The 17,022-nt window shown below is 34.4% G+C and overlaps 1 protein-coding gene across 1 annotated transcript in view; it reads right to left on the bottom strand.

Annotated features, from left to right (window-relative positions):
• Nucleotides 1-17,022, bottom strand: part of LOC150102780 (uncharacterized) — a 74,162-nt gene that overhangs the window by 44,486 nt on the left and 12,654 nt on the right. The window contains exons 3-8 of the mRNA XM_090399067.1: nt 13,235-13,379; nt 11,721-11,860; nt 7,666-7,827; nt 2,693-2,764; nt 2,068-2,154; nt 699-784 (exon numbers count right to left, since the gene is read on the bottom strand). Of these exons, the coding sequence (XP_090255193.1) occupies nt 699-784; nt 2,068-2,154; nt 2,693-2,764; nt 7,666-7,827; nt 11,721-11,860; nt 13,235-13,379 (692 nt within the window). The remainder of the gene's footprint in view (nt 1-698; nt 785-2,067; nt 2,155-2,692; nt 2,765-7,665; nt 7,828-11,720; nt 11,861-13,234; nt 13,380-17,022) is intronic.

Here is a 17,022-nt window from a genome sequence, read left to right as displayed (position 1 = left end):
TTTTCTTAAAATAAAGTGTCTTTTAAAAATTAGGAACAATAGAGTAGTGTTATTTTCTAGGCTCAGCAAGAATCTACGTTTAGATTCTTGATGAGCCTAAAAGCGTTTTTTTTTTTTTTTTTTTTTTTGTGGGGATGTTAACAAAGAATAAATAAGAGCACGAAAATTACCTGGAAGTTTTTTATTGTTATTATTTTTGATTCTAAACAACCATAAATTATTAACGGACTGTAACCATTATTATACTATATCAATACTTTTATACCGCTCATGGTACGCGAACAATTTCATATTTAGTACTTCGGAGCAAGTCACTAATTCACAATTTTCCTCACGAATCTCTTGTTGGCAGAAACAGTATCGGTAGAACGCAGTTTGGGTAACAGTTTAAACAATTCCAAAATAACACAACTCTATTGTTCCTAATTTTTGAAGAAAAGTTTAATTTTCTTCAAAAATTAAAACATTAAAACTTTAAAATATTATTTTAAGAAAAAAATACAAATTAATATCTGCAGATAAAACAGAAAATCAGGCAACAGTATATTAACTTGACTTTAAAATGAAACAGACACAGAACTAAGAAAAAGCTGTTTTGAGTAGCCAATACTAAAAACGGCTTTTACACACTCACTGTTTTTTTTTTTTTTTTTTAAATTATACGTAGTCATGATTTTATAATAGCGGTTTTCACTCACCTATAAGGCTTGGGGATTTGTCCGGTTTCTGCATGATTCTGGAGGTTAGTGACTATATCTTCTAACATCTGACTTCGAGTTCTATCCTGCGAATTAAATAATAATTCATTCTAACTTTCAACGGGAAGACTAGCCTATACACAAAAACTATTGAGAAAATGCTGAAAACCAAAAGTATACATATAGTCTAAAATAATGCAAAGATGATTATAGAGATAGCTAACAATATCAAACCGTTTAATTCGCTAAAAATATAACCAGCGAGAAAATAAGTTTCATTTGTGCAAAGTTTGAGAGTACGAAAATAATCTTGACATATTTATGAAAGAGTTTTGGGTGCGGACGGATGAGATCCACCTTTCCACAAGTCATTAGCATGTGTGTGTATGTGTGTGTGTGTGTGTTATTCTTAATGGTTTCAGTTCTATTATGTATGTATGTATCTCTCTCTCTTGTCATTAACATTTCAAATGTCAAAGATCATTTCTAATAAACCTACAGCGGAGTAGACAGCATATTCTACCACACCCAACCAACAGGCCCTGTTGATTAAATTACACTGCTCATTTAATGCATATGTAAACATTGCTATTTGTTATTCTTGAATATGTTTTTTATAAAAACAAGTGCAGACATCGTTTTATGTTATAAATGCAAACTGTGCAACGAGTATCGTTATCCGGTTGGGTTTTAGTATAGCAAAGTGATAGACTGATGCATTAAACAGAAGGCTAGATGTGCTTTTCGGCAACACTTGACGTTTCGTCAATCAGTGACTACATCTAGTTTTTTTCTGGTCTTTAGCTCGTTAGCTGTGCGGGCAATTTACATTTTCATCTCCGCTGTCATACAATAGTTCGCTCTATTTGTTCTAAAATAGCTTCGTTTTCCTGTTTAGTAACTCCTAATGAGAGAGAAGATTCTGGGAACACAACAACAGTTTCGTTGGCACCAAGAAAGGGGAACAGATGTAAGTGAGGGAAGAAGCTTTTTTCAGACACACGCTAGGAATAAAAAATTTAATCATTTCTTACTCTGCAGGAGTAAGAAATGTCATAACATCATTTGAATAATAAAGATTTACATAATTTTCCATGAATAATTAGTTGAATATCACCAGATGGGTGCTATAATCTTACGGATTTCTCCTTAAGAAGGAGGAATCTGTAATGGAATACTTGGAAAGTAAAGAAAACCGTGGTCTATTGTTGATGGATTGGTGATTTAAGCATGAGAGATCACTATAGTGATAATTATTCTTGAACCATGTTGTAAAACATCCCTCTAAATTGATTTAAGCACTTTATACTTTAAAAGAAATATCACGACAGTTTAAGGGAAAATGCCTTAATTATATAATTTTACTTACCTGCATACGGGCAAACTTTGGAGCGGAATAACTTGCACGTTCTCCATTAACAATCTTTGTCAGAAGCCACTCACGGAAAAGGGGACCCTTAAATATATATCACTGAGTCAATATAACATAACAGTTCTATTCCAGTGATGATGCGTGCGTTAAATTAAATGATAATTAAAATAGCAGGTAAAATAATATAATCTAACTGCATTTTATATTCAAATAATATCAGTGTCATGGTAATGATCATATATAAAATGATACCGTCAATGCATTTTTATGAAATGCAGCAAATCCTAGTACATCAAAGAAGACAGACAGACACCCTTCAAAAAATATTCCATTTCCTGTTAATTAATGCACCTAGTTAAGTAGCGTAACAGCCGATCTTTATAAAATAAAAATACAAATGATTAAAAAAAAAAAGGAATGGCCAACTAAGCAAAAATAAACGAATGCATTTTTCGGGCGTATTTCAAGTAATATTCTAACATGCAAATAAAATATCGTGTGAGGAAAACCTGTCATTTCTGACACCAGATTTTATATATATATATAATAATAATAAACTCCAAACATGAGTGATAATTAGTTCAATAACATAAATTGCGAAATATGTAAGAACACAGCATACCTTTGGAAACACAGAACGATGCCACAGATAAGGTTTGTAGGCGCCCACTTCATCTCTCGAAGTGACTGACACCTAAGGAACACCAAGTAAACTTCTTTATAACCGATTAGCATGTCAATTATTACGTTGACAAAGTTTAGAATATAGTCAATGTTCATTTAAACAGTCACCGAACAGGTATTACATTACAAGAATCCAAATTAGAAAATATACATTCATAATATGAGTAATCACTCGAAATGCGGGCTCTTTCTGTAACTGTAGAAAAGATATCTATTCCCGCATTAGGCGTTTTTCTTATTATTTTGTATGTGAATCTCTTGTACGAACAATTATGCATCTGGCATACATTAGTACCCTGCATGAGACTTTAAACCGCTTCGGACCTCCAATAATAACAGGATGGGGTTTCACGCATGGCGACGAAATTCATCTACTATTCGAAACACATTACGCAAACAAACATATCCTCTGTACGATTGTATCCCGCATAAGCATGAGTGTGCATGTAAATAAAATAACTTATTGAAGTCCACAAGTGGCGTTTGCACTCCAAGGCGCTTGACCGCACGACCACGAAGGAAGATTTAGGTTCAAATCTAGTCGCCGACTAGCGGAACATTTTCTAAGCACTTTTTCAACCGGTTCCCAAGTTAGTCGATCTCTGGCACGAGCAAACGGGTTTTTTCCTCTCCCGAAAATCGGGTTTTTCGTCCCGTAAACTCAAGAAAATCGATCGTCGAACCCACACTATTTTCAGACATTAAAAACATTGTGTTAGGGTTAGGGACCACGAGATGGCGGTACTTATTAATCGTCTCTTCACTACGTGCTGATTAAATTACTGATAACCTTGGGCCAGCTATCTCTGATTGGTTACCAGAAATTGAACTGCTCACTTAGTCTCCAAAAGTTAGACATTAAAAGGCGTTAGCTGGTTTCTTTTAAAATAGAAAATCACTTACAATGAAACGTAAAGATTAAAATCTTTAGTTCCTCCTGAGGAATGTTGCTCGCACACCGATCTCTCATGGACATGTCATTGATATTTGAGCGTGAACGGAGATGAGAATGTATCGCACAAATCTCAGAATGCCATTAACTCTCATCCCCTTCCTAAGAAACTAGTCGAAGCTATTTTAACTCTTAATGATTTTTATGAGAATATGGCAGACAAGTGCCCTTATTTCGGGATCCTAAACTCTAACACTCACACTGTTCTCACACAGTGGGCATCTCACACTGTTGCAGACAGTGTGAGATGCATAATAGATTTGCCTTCTTTAGTCGGAAAATGGCAAGAGAACAAAAATAGTGATTATTCCAAACACAGTTGGAAAAAAGAGAGTTGGTATAATTTCGCTTTCTCAAAGTGGATAAGTTAAAGGATGACCTTCAAGACAATAAGAATCTTTAATCAATGCTACTCGTTCAGCATTAATTCCTTTAAAAATATAAAGGAATTGGCAAACTACAACAAAAGAACAACGAAGAAAAAGGGCACAATTACAGATTTTTTTAAAACGAACTTCTGATTGAGATTGATAACGGGATATGAATCCTAAAAATTAATAATTGACGTGAATATTCAAATTGAAAGGATTTTTTTTTTTTTTTTTGTAATTAGTTTTTCTTTTGAACGTTATGAATTTGGGAAAGTTTATTGCAGCTGGAAATGCGGATGATATTTTCCAAGCTGAAAAATACTCTTTTTAAGAAACACTCGGCTTTCTAGCTCGTAAGAAATTGTACGAAATAAATAAGATGCTAGTAAACTGCAACCAAGTAAACATCTAATCATTAGGAACTATTAACTCTATCTTTGCCTCAGTTGCTATGGTAACTGTTTGCTTATTTTACATTTTACACGTAATTTTCTTTCTCTAATACACTTCTACTTGCAAAACAGCTTTCTAAAGAGAAAGATTTGATTCCAGTTGAAAAAATAAGAAAACATAGTCTAGCTTGGAATCTTTGGATTGTGCATCGTAAGTTAAAAATGTTACAATTTAGTTCATGGAACTGCGATTAATAGAAATGATACGGTAAATGTTTAAACATTTGCTAACGCTGAACACGTACGGTATATGCATTTCATGACATTAATCAAGGGGATCCGCAGATCCAGTCTCTCAGGGATTTGTTAATTCCTGCGAGAGCGCATAATAATTTATGTTTTCTTATAATGCATAATTCATAGAATTAGCTTTCATCACGCAGATTTTCACAATGTCTATTATTCACATGTCCCCTGTTTCTGACATATATCATTTACTTTCTGTCAAGAAAACTCTTACACCTTCGTATGAGTATGATCTTCAAGTTCCACCGCAATTTTAATTTATACCAGGTCATAAAATGTATGAAAATTATTATATATTACTTTCATTCTTAAGACTTAATTTAAATTTTGGAAGGAGATGCTGGAATGCACAAGGACGCCGACTCTAGTTAAACGTTTCATGAAACTACTTTCATGTGCTATCTTGTTAAATATAGGATTTTACTGAAATGAAATACTGCAGTTCACCAACAGCCAAATTATGCATGCTTTAAGAACCATTTCTTTCACCCAAATAACCTCGTGGGAGCTGGACACATTTCTAAACAGAAAAACAAATACTTATTTAAAAAGGCTTACAAGGTTTTAAACATTTTAAATACATTTTAAACATTTTTTATAACGAAAACTATTTCACAGTTTTCCTTCCATAACACACTTTTCAAGCAGTCATTAAGAAACAATGAAGAATTAACAACAAAGAAGAGTTGAGTCCATATAAGGTAGGACCGGCATAGACTAGTAACAACCGAAATTCATATTTATATTGTTACATTACGAAGAGTTTTCAAAGTCAGTTTTATATTTGGGAAAAAAGAAGGAAAACTAATCCCACAACCATCATCTAAGACCAACTAACTTAATGCTGAAAAAAAAAAAAAACAGATGTGCTAACTGATCATCACGTCAGTATCCTATAATCCTAACTGCCTCAGAATCCTATAATGCAAAAGCATTATGGGAAGTGTCCCAACCAAGATCTGTTGGTTGAGATCTTCCTGGGTTTAGTTTTCTCCCCCCCTCAGTGAAGGTCGAAAAAGATCTGGGTACTGGCTCTATCACATGTTTTCCCATAAACTAGAGCAATCTGGCTTCCAGTGTCAGCAATGGGCGTTTGATATTTAGCCGGCCTGGTTGGTCGAGAGATTAGTATATCTGCTCTCCAGCCAAAAGGCTGCGGGTTCGAATCCGTAGTGGGCATAGATGTTTGTGAAAATACCAGTGGTGGTGGTGGCGGCGGTCGGTAGATGGCGTTGGTGTAGTTGGTGGATTGAGTGGTGGAGACAAAGAGAGACGTAGAGTAGGGGTCTCCCCTCGATGAGTCTTCGGACTCCCTGGAGGTGTCACGTAATAATAATAATAATATATTGTCGCATATTAGTACATCCAGATGAAGATATAAATAATTTTTAGGACTTCAGTGGTGCGAGGTAAGAAAATTGCATGCTGAGAGTTTTTACATATCATATTAATATTAATTCTAATAAAATTAGAATAAGAAATTAAAACATAATTTTGTTACTTTCACGCAAGTATTACTATGGTGTGCAAATAACAAGTGTACTGCAATTTGAAATGCTTATAAAACTTTATCATGCAAAATATTTCATTTCAGTAATAGTTTAGTAATAGTTCAGTAGTATTATTATTGCTGTTGTTGGTAACAATAATATAAGTACTGTTAAGTAATCCTCTAACGTCTTTTATTCCCAATGGAAATAGACGTAGCCCTTTTAGCTCAAACTTACTTTTTGAAATTCAATAAGCACATTTCTACCTGTAGTTCTCATTGACAGCTGATTTCACAGCTGTTGATGATTTAATAGATACCAGAGAGAGAGAGAGAGAGAGAGAGAGAGAGAGAGAGAGAGAGAGAGAGAGAGAGAGAGAGAGAGAGAGAGAGAGAGAGCTCATGGCAAACAATTGAAGCCATCTCCTGGTCCTCACCATCACAATTACTGCCTGAAATAGTGAGTTCTAGAGTCAACTTTTTTGAGTCGCTGGATTAAAACCTCCAGTTTCCCTGAGAAGAGCGAACCCTACTTGCCTGTTCCAGTGATGGCGATAGACTAAAATAGCTTAAAAGCAAAAAAGGCCTATAACAAGTATTTTTACTCAGCAACCAGAATTGACTCTATGGCAGTTTTTTCCTGCGGAAGTCTAGCAATAAGAAGACAATTGCCATTTCAACAGGAGATCCACAATCACTCGAATCACGTTAATAAATGAGTAAAAAAAATCCTCTGTTGCCTTTTTATTTCCGAAAAGCTGTCAGAGGATATAAAACACTTATGATTCGAGAATGGAATAGGCTTCGGTGACAGCCAGACTGGATTCGTTAGTAAGATGTAGGAATTTCTTTTTAGGTTCCCATATCTTATTAGACAGTTTAAGAATCTTGTTTTACTTCACAAGAAAAAAAAATGATGTGATTATATTTGATCCATAACTTAACTTAAAATTTGCACATAAAATCTTAATGCATAAATTGCAGACTGATTTCTTTTTTCATTTTCTCTTTATATGGCTTCGCAACATGACAGACTACACAGCAATATTTGTTTAGCCTATCATGTCAATAAGAAAGACATTCTTATAAGCGAAACAATAAAATTCCTGCCTAAATTTCTGAAGTAAATGGAACTGAGGTGAATGCTCCGTTTTCACCTAATAAGTACTTAGAATTTTAATCATGTATCTTTACAAGTCATTCTTACTTTAGAATTTCCCAGATAACTTTGGACATTGTTATACCTCAGATTTTATTTCATGCTCCCTGTACACAATAATCCTAGCGGAAGCAGACATTTTGGACTGTGATAATTAAGTGCATCGTGTTGTTTACAAAGAATCCTGATTTGCAAAATTATGCTAAAAATTTACAAGTAAGTTCATGCTAAGTGTAGAATACCTCATAAATAACTGTATTGGCTTTACGTATGGGGTTAGTTCTCACCACAATAAACGTATGCAGGAAATGGGACTTGATGCAGGCTGGTGAAAAGGGTGTATCTTCGCTTTCTAAGAAAGCAACGCACACAATATCGTTTCCAATGTGCCTTTTCTTTTGGAGCTGCAATGAAAAGAAAAGCGGCTTATTGTAAAACATAATGATTTCAAACATCAAAAATACAATTAAAAAAAAATTACAGCACACAAAGAGCACCGTGCGAGGGAAGATTTTCTTAATAGAAAATGGCATCTTATAATTGTTTATTATTGAAAATTTCATATATGAGTAATAGTTACCCATAGTTCTTAGTAAAATATCAGTTCAGTAATTGAAATTGTGCTTATAAACGTACTTTATTCTTTTATAAAACTCTTTTTCTAGAATAAAGTCAGTCATACCTAAACATCGTATGAAAAATTATTTCCACCTCCTCACTTCATGATAGCTGTCCTCCTCATGGTCTGTTTCATGCCATAAAAAGTAATCTTCGTTTTACCTTTTTACGTGAAATGCCGAACTCCTAATATCCACCAGTACACTACGGCCCAACCGTAACATTGTTACTAGCCTACCAAGATTCAATAAAAATTTAATGCTGATATTGAACAAGATTTAGTTCTTCACGAAAAAAATATGTTTAAACTACAGCACGCAAAGAGTATTGTGTAGTTTAAGTTTTTCTTTTTCGAAAATTACACCTTATAATTGTTTCAAGCTCAAAATAGGAGAGGAGTTTATGCAGACCAATATAGCAGCTGTGCCGTACATATTCTTCTACGATGAACTTTTTTGTTTCTGTTAAAAGTTTTATGGAAACTAAAATTTCATGCACATTTTTCATGCGTGTGGAAAAGCACAGGTTTCTGAAACTTTTTTTATTCTCAAATAAAGAATGAAAAAGAAGCTAATGTGTTTTGTACATGACTAAAGAAAGAACATTACACGATCTACAGAATGCAGTTTGTACTGACTGCATGGAGGTTTCGAAATTTTATTCTACGTACTCTTCATTTTATAGCTTTATCAAATCGTTGTCGAGGGAGCACACCTATAAAAACCACACACAAATCCAAACAATATTCCTGTTCAAGTTAGGACTCTTGTTGTGTTTTCCAGATAGTGTGACATAACAAGAATCGTTATATCGATTACTGTTGTAATCCTCCATTGAAAATCGACAACACTCTCCCATTTTCCTCTGTGAACGATGTAATTTACGCAGTCATAACAGAAAATGTCCAACGATGTTAAGTCTGAACTTCTCGGAGATTATGCAGCGCTCTTCTTTCTGATGTGCAGGGCAAGGAAACGTTCAGCAATACCAGTGCATATTATCGTTGTAGAAATTTCGTAGTATTTCACACTGTTGGAAAATGAGGCATATGTATTCAAATTTTGGCGGAAACAGAAAATTCATCAAATCCAGGCAAAACTGCACTGGTGACGGTATCTTCCATGAAAAACAGATAAATAATGGGATCGAATATGTTGCTACGACGCAACTGTCTCTTCTGCTTTTTCACACATTTGCAATCACCATACGTAAATTTTTACGGACTTAAATTCTTAACGTTACAAAATTTACTCTGTGGCATGTCACGTGACAGGATGTTGCGTAAAGGTTGCAATTTATAGATCCATCTCTGACAATCTGAAAGACTACGCAAATCAGTAATATTTTCTTACTCATCTGTTGAATTAAAATACCATCTGCGTAGTTTTCGGATATTGTTTATACGAAAATAATCAAAGTTGTAAGACATTCGGCTAGATGTTTTTATTGCCATAGGGAAAAATATTCAATAGTACATTTGCAGAAAGCAAATTAATAGCTCTAACACAGAAAACAAAATTAATCTTTGCTTTTCCTAGTTTGTACGATGACGAGAAACGTCAAAGACATTGAATTCGTTATGAGAAGGCCACATGCAGATTTTGTGCAAATTATTTGGTCAAACGCACTCGTTTCAACTAAAAGCAAATCAACTGCAACAATTAAGTTTCGTTCAGGCACTTTTTCATGGAAACTATCTGGTTAGAGTATGTTTTAGTGATTAAAGCTTATTCTTGGAGATAATCACTTAAATTATTGCCGTATGGAGTTACTCCGCTTTTCTATTGACAGGCTGCAGGTTCTAATCTCACTGTGGCATGGATGTTTGTTAAAATCTTTAGATGATACCTTATTTTAATGCGTAGTGCAAGCTACCACCTTGCTGGCAGGTTGAAAAGTGGTTAACCTCTAAATATTTCGACTCTGGTGTATGATTTCCTGATTGTCCAATCCTTATGTTATTTATTTATTTAGTACATGATGATACAAAGATCGTGGGCCCATATGGGTGGGAACAACATAACATTATTAAATCAATCTATCGCTAAAAGTATTGTTTAGGGGTTTGTCTCTGTTTTGAGGTATGAAAAACCCTTTCCGCTCTCTTATAACACCGGTTAGCGCAAAGAATTTTTATAAGGGATTTTCATCTCTAGTTGAAAAGCTAAGGAGGCTCTCCCATGTAACTAATGTGATAATATGTTTCCAGATTGACAATTGTAGAAAAAATAATACGGAATAGTATTAATTCAAAATACAAGCAATGAATTAATAATGTGAACACCAACTTCATTACTTTTGATGTCTATTAATCGGCCGAAAAGTTTGGCCGATACTTATGGTAATTACTTGATATTTTATTTGTAATCAAATATAAAAGAAAAAAAAACTATCGGTGAAGTTCAGAGTGTACTGAACAGCAATTTATTTCTATATACACTTGTAAGCATATGTAAATATTAGCATTTCGGGTGGAATTAGGAGTTTTAAATCTTAAGTCCTCTAACGTCTTTGATTTCCTAAAGAAAGTAGGCCTAACTGCCTTACCTCTAACTAAATTTTTGGATATCAGTGGGCAGCTGGACTGTATTCCTAGCCATTAGCAGTTACTTAGGTGATGGCTGCCGAAGATTTCTAAGACTTCAGAGGATCGAGAGTACGACAGAGAACTACAGTCATCTCGTCTTTGGTCATTCTTTTCTGCATTTTAGAGTTAAAAATTCGAATTTCAGAAAAAAAAACTTTCTTGAGCCACAGATCGACTAACTCGGGCCGAAGTTGAAAAGCGGCTTTGAAAATTTCGCTAGTCAGATATCACAATAGAACCTATAGTAGTCTCTCTGCTGGTGGTATGCAAGTGAAAGTGCTGGTACAAGATGCACAGGCACCAAAGAAAATTTGAATTTTCCACATAAAATGCTATTATGGAATAAAATCACACTGGAATGGGGAAAATTAAGAAAATGAAATAATACTTCATGTAATGGTCGGTCACCTTTGTATCAAATAAGTTGAACAGCGTATGAATCTGAAAGATGCTCTTTCTAGCATAAAAGTCAACGCGAACATCAAGATGAATAATCATAAAATCTGAACAATCCCAAGATGACTATGAAGTCAAATATGGATTAGCGTAAGTAAAAAAATAAAGAAAACAATGAAATCATATTTATTTAATTTCACTAAGCTTGACGTATTCACTTGAGAAACAAGAAATTATTTTGCCATTAAAATTGTTAACCATAATCTTATTGTTAGTGCAGTAACAAATATGACCATGCTAGCTGGATATCGCACACCAGCAGTATAGTAAAGGAAATTTACGAATATATATATTTTACAGTAACCAACTGGACAAACGCATGAACTAATCATAATTTTACCACTTTCACCCAAAAAATGCACAAACCAAAAATACACTAGATAAATTAGATCCCCTTTCAAAATCCAATGAACTTCATTTTATAAATTTTGTGTGCGGTTTTTCATCTCTCTAAAGTTGCAGGCCATTAAAAATTACTTTAACCCAGCTAATTCCAAACTGCCCTTTTATGAGTAATATTGCGGTAATTTTGTGAGCAATACAATGAGTAAGTATATTAATATAACTAGAAAGAAGCCATGATATCAAAATATCACGAGTACTTTTAATAAAACGAACTACTTTTATAACTTTTACCTTTTGTGGATCATGTTCTTCGTGGGGTAAAAGCGTAGAAACATGAAACATAATCTCAATTCCTCTCCACTGAGTGTAAACAGACTCCGTTCCTGTCAGATCATGTAGTGTATCTAAACCTCCTTTATATTTATCGAAGCCTAGAAACATTTGAATATTATTTTTAAAACTATATATTATATATTAACTAATTGTTCTGTCTTCTGTTAAATGATAATCGTCACAGTAGTTTCTCTAATAAAAGTAAAGCTTAATTTTTTTTTAAGGAAAATAAGGAAAATTTCTGCGAAAGGGCATTTACGAAACAATCATATTAGAGTTCAATAATTAGTAATATACCCAATGCGTTTCTAAAGCTTTAAATGAAACAGTATACACTAAATAGTTATAATAATGTTTAAACAGATAAATTATTATATTTTCTATAAATTTACTTTGAGGATTTTCAAAAACGGCAGCTAAGATCAATAATATTTCTAAGGTAAGCGCAAAAATTTCCAAGGCAACCAAGGTTATGAGTTCGCTATTATGTTTGTCAACTGCATGTGTTCACCGTCTGTTTTCCTTTTATTTATCCGGAAGGATAAATCCTTCCATGTCTATATGAGATTGTCTAAATCGCCTCCTGAAAAGTCTTTATACGGGTTTCTTGTAAGTTCTAATCCGAGATGAGAGCGAAACTCACGAAAACCAGTGCAAATAGCGTCGTCTTTGGGACTGTTTTACAGTATATTATTATTGCATGAAAAACTAAAACCTCTGGCAACTGTTCACTTATTAGTTGTCAAATAAAGTAAATTATTCAGTGGTTTCATAAGAAATTGATAACTTCTCTCAAAAGAAAATGCAGCAATTGTCGGCTTGGGTGACGAGGTGAATAATGTTTTCAAGCAATTTCCTCTAAGTCAGTAAAAAAAAAAAAAAAAGCACAACCAGCAGCTAGTCGACATGCATGCACAGTTCAGCTTTAAATATACAGAAACAAGAGTCTTCCTCTTTCAGTATATCTACGTGTATACCTGTCAAATGGAACAGTGCTCTTCACGATGTTTTCCTGACTGTACCCTCTAGCTTTTCAAGGAATACGAAAAGTCTTCTTAACCACTTGCCGCTGACGTGATGTTACATGGATTTTCAACTTTTCACATGTAGGATTAATATACACGTATATATAAACAAGCTGCGAGTTTGAATCCCATCGCAACACTGAAGATTGTAACGACTTTCCAAGATAGATGATTTTTCATCGCAGAGCGCGAGAACATTGCTTTGTTCAGTGAAGTCCTGAAGGATTTGTCAAAGAACAATATTTAATCTCTAGAACCAGGTTTCCTGATTATCTGGCCATGTCCATCCAGGGTATACTATCTTGCTATAGGTTAACAATCTTTAATGGGCGGAACAGATAAAAATGCATTTAGTTCAAATTAACTAAAAAACACAGAAATTTCTATTTAATTATATTGTTTAAAGTTTATCCTAAATTTCTCTCAAGAAGATTAAAATTAGCTTACCACGAAGGTGCACTCTGTCACCCAAAACCATGAGAAAATCATCAAATAGAGGACTTTGCTCACGATTATCTAGTATTTGCTCCTCTGTATACTGACCATCCTTCACATAAATTACTCCTACTTTCAATTCAGATTTCATGAATACCTGAAATGCAAAGAAAAAAAAAGCAACTCTTAACACTTAATTTATTAACATTTTTCTATTAAGAGGTTTTACTATTTTATAACCTATATTACACAGTAACCTATAATTAACGAATCATGATGGTTTCTTTCAGAATTGCATAATATCCTAAATTTCTTAATCGTATTCTTCACGAGTGATACAAAATGTACTGTCATGGCGACTTTAAATTTCAAGTTGCTTAGAATCAATTCTGCCATGAAATAAAGTTCCACTATCAAACGGAAAACGGGTTTGAAATTGTGGCTGAAGGGTAGTATACTGAATTACGTCTGTTGACTACATGCATTTTTCTGGCTTTGCCTATTTTAGTAGGGGGGGGGGCACAAACTGTGTACCGGGGCGGATTAACTTACTTTCAAGCTGAAAAAAAGTGATATAAATGTTAATCGCATCCTAGATGAGACATGAATCTAGCTTTTTTTCAACCGAAAGGAAATTATGATGTCATCAACTGCAATACGAAGACATCATAGAGTGGGAAAAAAGTCGACAAAAAAAAAAGATTGAATTTTTAATTTTAGAAATTTGCAAGTCTACATTTACCTATAAAAAATTTCAAACATCCTTCAGAAAATGTTAAATGAGATGAAATTATAAAATCTATTCTCACTGAATGATAAAGACGTTGTTAATTCAGAAGCATCTATCTCTTGCATTGATCAATGTAAAAGCATTAGAAGAGTTAGATGAGTCAAAGCATGAAATATTCCATTTTTCAAAATTAAAAAACAAACGACAAATTTTCTTTGAAAAGAGGGATCAATCTGAGTGAAGCCACACAACGCAGTTCTAGTTGGAGTGAATAAGATAAAAGCCATCAAAATGACATTCTTAGAGTAAAGCGAGAAAAATATTTGTAAGCAAAATTCTGTTCTTTCAAATATCAGTACATCAAAGATGGAGACTTTATTTATTTATTTATTTTGGGGGTTTCATTCGTGTGTAATGAAATATATATGCTTTGCAGTTCCTCCCCTCCCATCCCTAAATCCCTTTTCATTTCCAGACATTAAAAAAGAAAAATATTCCAGATAAAAATATCCTGAGTAATGTTTAGAGAATAGTCTGGAACAAACAATTTGAGAATTAAATTTTCAATCGGAAAGTGATCAAGGAAAAGGTTAAAAGTATAAAGATTACTTTTCTCTTTCGCTTGTAGCTCTACGATGAAATATAACTGATTTTCTGCTTTGTATATATTTATAATTACTTTTTAAGTAGGGTTGGATAAAACAATATATCTCTAAGTTGTTGACCCTATATGCTTAATAATTTTTTATGAATAGGAAAACCGAATAACTTCACGATGACTGCCTTAATCCCAATTTGTATTTGAAAAAAAAAAAAAAAAGTGGTGGAATTAAAATATTAACATTTTAAAGGATTCGTGTTCTCACTAGAGCCGTGTGCAGAACTATAGTGTGAGAGCATTATTAATATCAGGAAAGAAATATGATTCAAAACGTTTTCCAATGTTAGTATAGAGTATAAGAAAATAAAATCTGGGTTAGCCAATTGATCAATGTGATCTATGGAAGGAAGTGAAGGAATTGGAAAAATTAAAATGATGGAAGAATTAAAATGAATAATATTTGGGGTTTTCTATTTAAGATTGTAATGAGGGGATTAGAAAACTGTTATTTATCTGTTAGTTGGACTAGCAGAAGTTTCGTGAGAGGAAATGAAACATGTTGGGGAAAGGAAGTCATTCTTTAATCGGAATAGCTGTTGTTGTTGTTCTTTTAAATTGTGGCTGAAGCAACTAAGGCTGTTATTGTCCGTAATTTATGTCTGCTAATTGCATGTGTATATGGGGGGGGGTAACTCTGCCATCTCCTTATGAGATATGCCAACTCGCCTTTATTAGAAAGGCCCTAAAAGGGATTCAAACCCTTTTCAACAAACGGCAGCCTCTTATCTACTGAGCTACGAAGACCCACCAATACCACTACCTGTAAAGTGGGGATTCATTTAAGATTCGCTAAGAATGAAGAGTTCCAGGATCTTAAGAGTATGGTGGAGAGAGAGAGAGAGAGAGAGAGACTGGATGATCTAGAAGCCAGTGATACTGAAAACAGGTATATGATATATTTGAACAAGTCCAAATTGTGGCATGTCTATGGAATGCTCCCTATGAGAATAGATTGAGAATATTACTAGGGGTTTATACAGGGTGTCCCAAAATTCACGCAAGAAGTAATTTTTATAGAAAACACAGGTTTTTAATTAAAAATTGTAATTTCTTATTGATTCATAAAGTATACAGTATAGGGTTATGCATGGAATAGCATATCGGGTAAATGGCCTCCACGGCTTTGCTGGCACATACGCACGCTTTTGTCGAAATTTTCCATGACCGTTTTGCATAAATGTGGCTGAATTTCGTTGATACAGCGCTCAATTTCCTCCTTCAAGGCGTGGGTGGTCGTGGGCTTGTTGGCATAAACCTTAGACTTCAAAAAAACCCAAAGAAAAAAGTCCAACGGCGTTAAGTCACATGATCTGGGCGGCCAATTCTGATCACCAAAACGGGAAATTACACGACCAGGAAATGACTCATGCAGTAATTAAATTGTTTCTCGGGCTGTATGGCATGTGGCACCGTCTTGTTGAAACGACATGTCGTCCACATCCATATCTTGCAATTTAGGCACAAAATACTGGATTATCATGTCGCGATAGCGAGCACCATTAACTGTTATTGCCTTACCAGCCGCATTTTCGAAGAAGAATGGACCGATGATGCCTCCAGCCCAAAATCCGCACCAAACAGTAACACGTTGTGGATGCATTTGTTTCGCAACAATCACTCGTAGAATTTCTGAACCCCAAATGCGACAATTTTGTCGATTAACGAAGCCATCAAGATGAAAATGAGCCTCATCGCTGAAGATGATTTTGTTCGAAAAATAAGCATCCACTTGTTGTTGTTCCATAATCCATTCAACAAACTCTCTTCGCTGTGTGTGGTCAGTAGGCTTCAGTTCTTGAGTCAATTGAACTTCGTAAGCATAAAGATGCAAATCTTTCGTGAGAATACGCTGTAGAGAGCTTCTCGAAATGCCCAATTCAAGACCACGGCGCCGAATTGATGTTCCTGGACTCTCAGCAACACTCTCACGAACTGCTTCGATGTTTTCTGTTGAACGACTTGTTGAAGGACGGCCAGAGTGTATAAGATCACTAATTGATCCAGTTTCTTTGAATTTTTTAATTAATATTTTCACAGTTGATGAAGTTAAATCACTATTCCGACCATATTTTGTACGAAAATTGCGAACTGTAGCTGCCAAACCTTCATTATTTTTAAAATATTGCTCAACAATGAAAATGCGTTGTTCCTTCGTGTAGCGCTCCATTTTTAATAGCCCTGAACTGTCAGCTGTCACGCTGTCTTTTTTTCTCGTTGGCAACACTTTACCGCACAAATGGCGCTAAATTTAAATCTTGCGTGAATTTTGGGACACCCTGTAGAACTGACATTGAAAACTTTTTTTTTTTTTTAGTGCATGGAAGGAAGGAACAGAAGGAAGGTCACCCGTGAAAATTGTGTGAGAAAGTGCGTTAGGACTAGATTTTGTGCATGAAGAGTGGAGAACGG

Source organism: Typopeltis vanoorti, chromosome 10 (genome assembly GCF_054136105.1).
Source record: "Typopeltis vanoorti isolate ZY-2024b chromosome 10, IOZ_Tvanoo_1.0, whole genome shotgun sequence".
NCBI classification, from domain to species: domain Eukaryota; kingdom Metazoa; phylum Arthropoda; class Arachnida; order Uropygi; family Thelyphonidae; genus Typopeltis; species Typopeltis vanoorti.
Note: the sequence above shows the minus strand (reverse complement) of the source record. Positions and strands in the feature narration are given on the sequence as shown.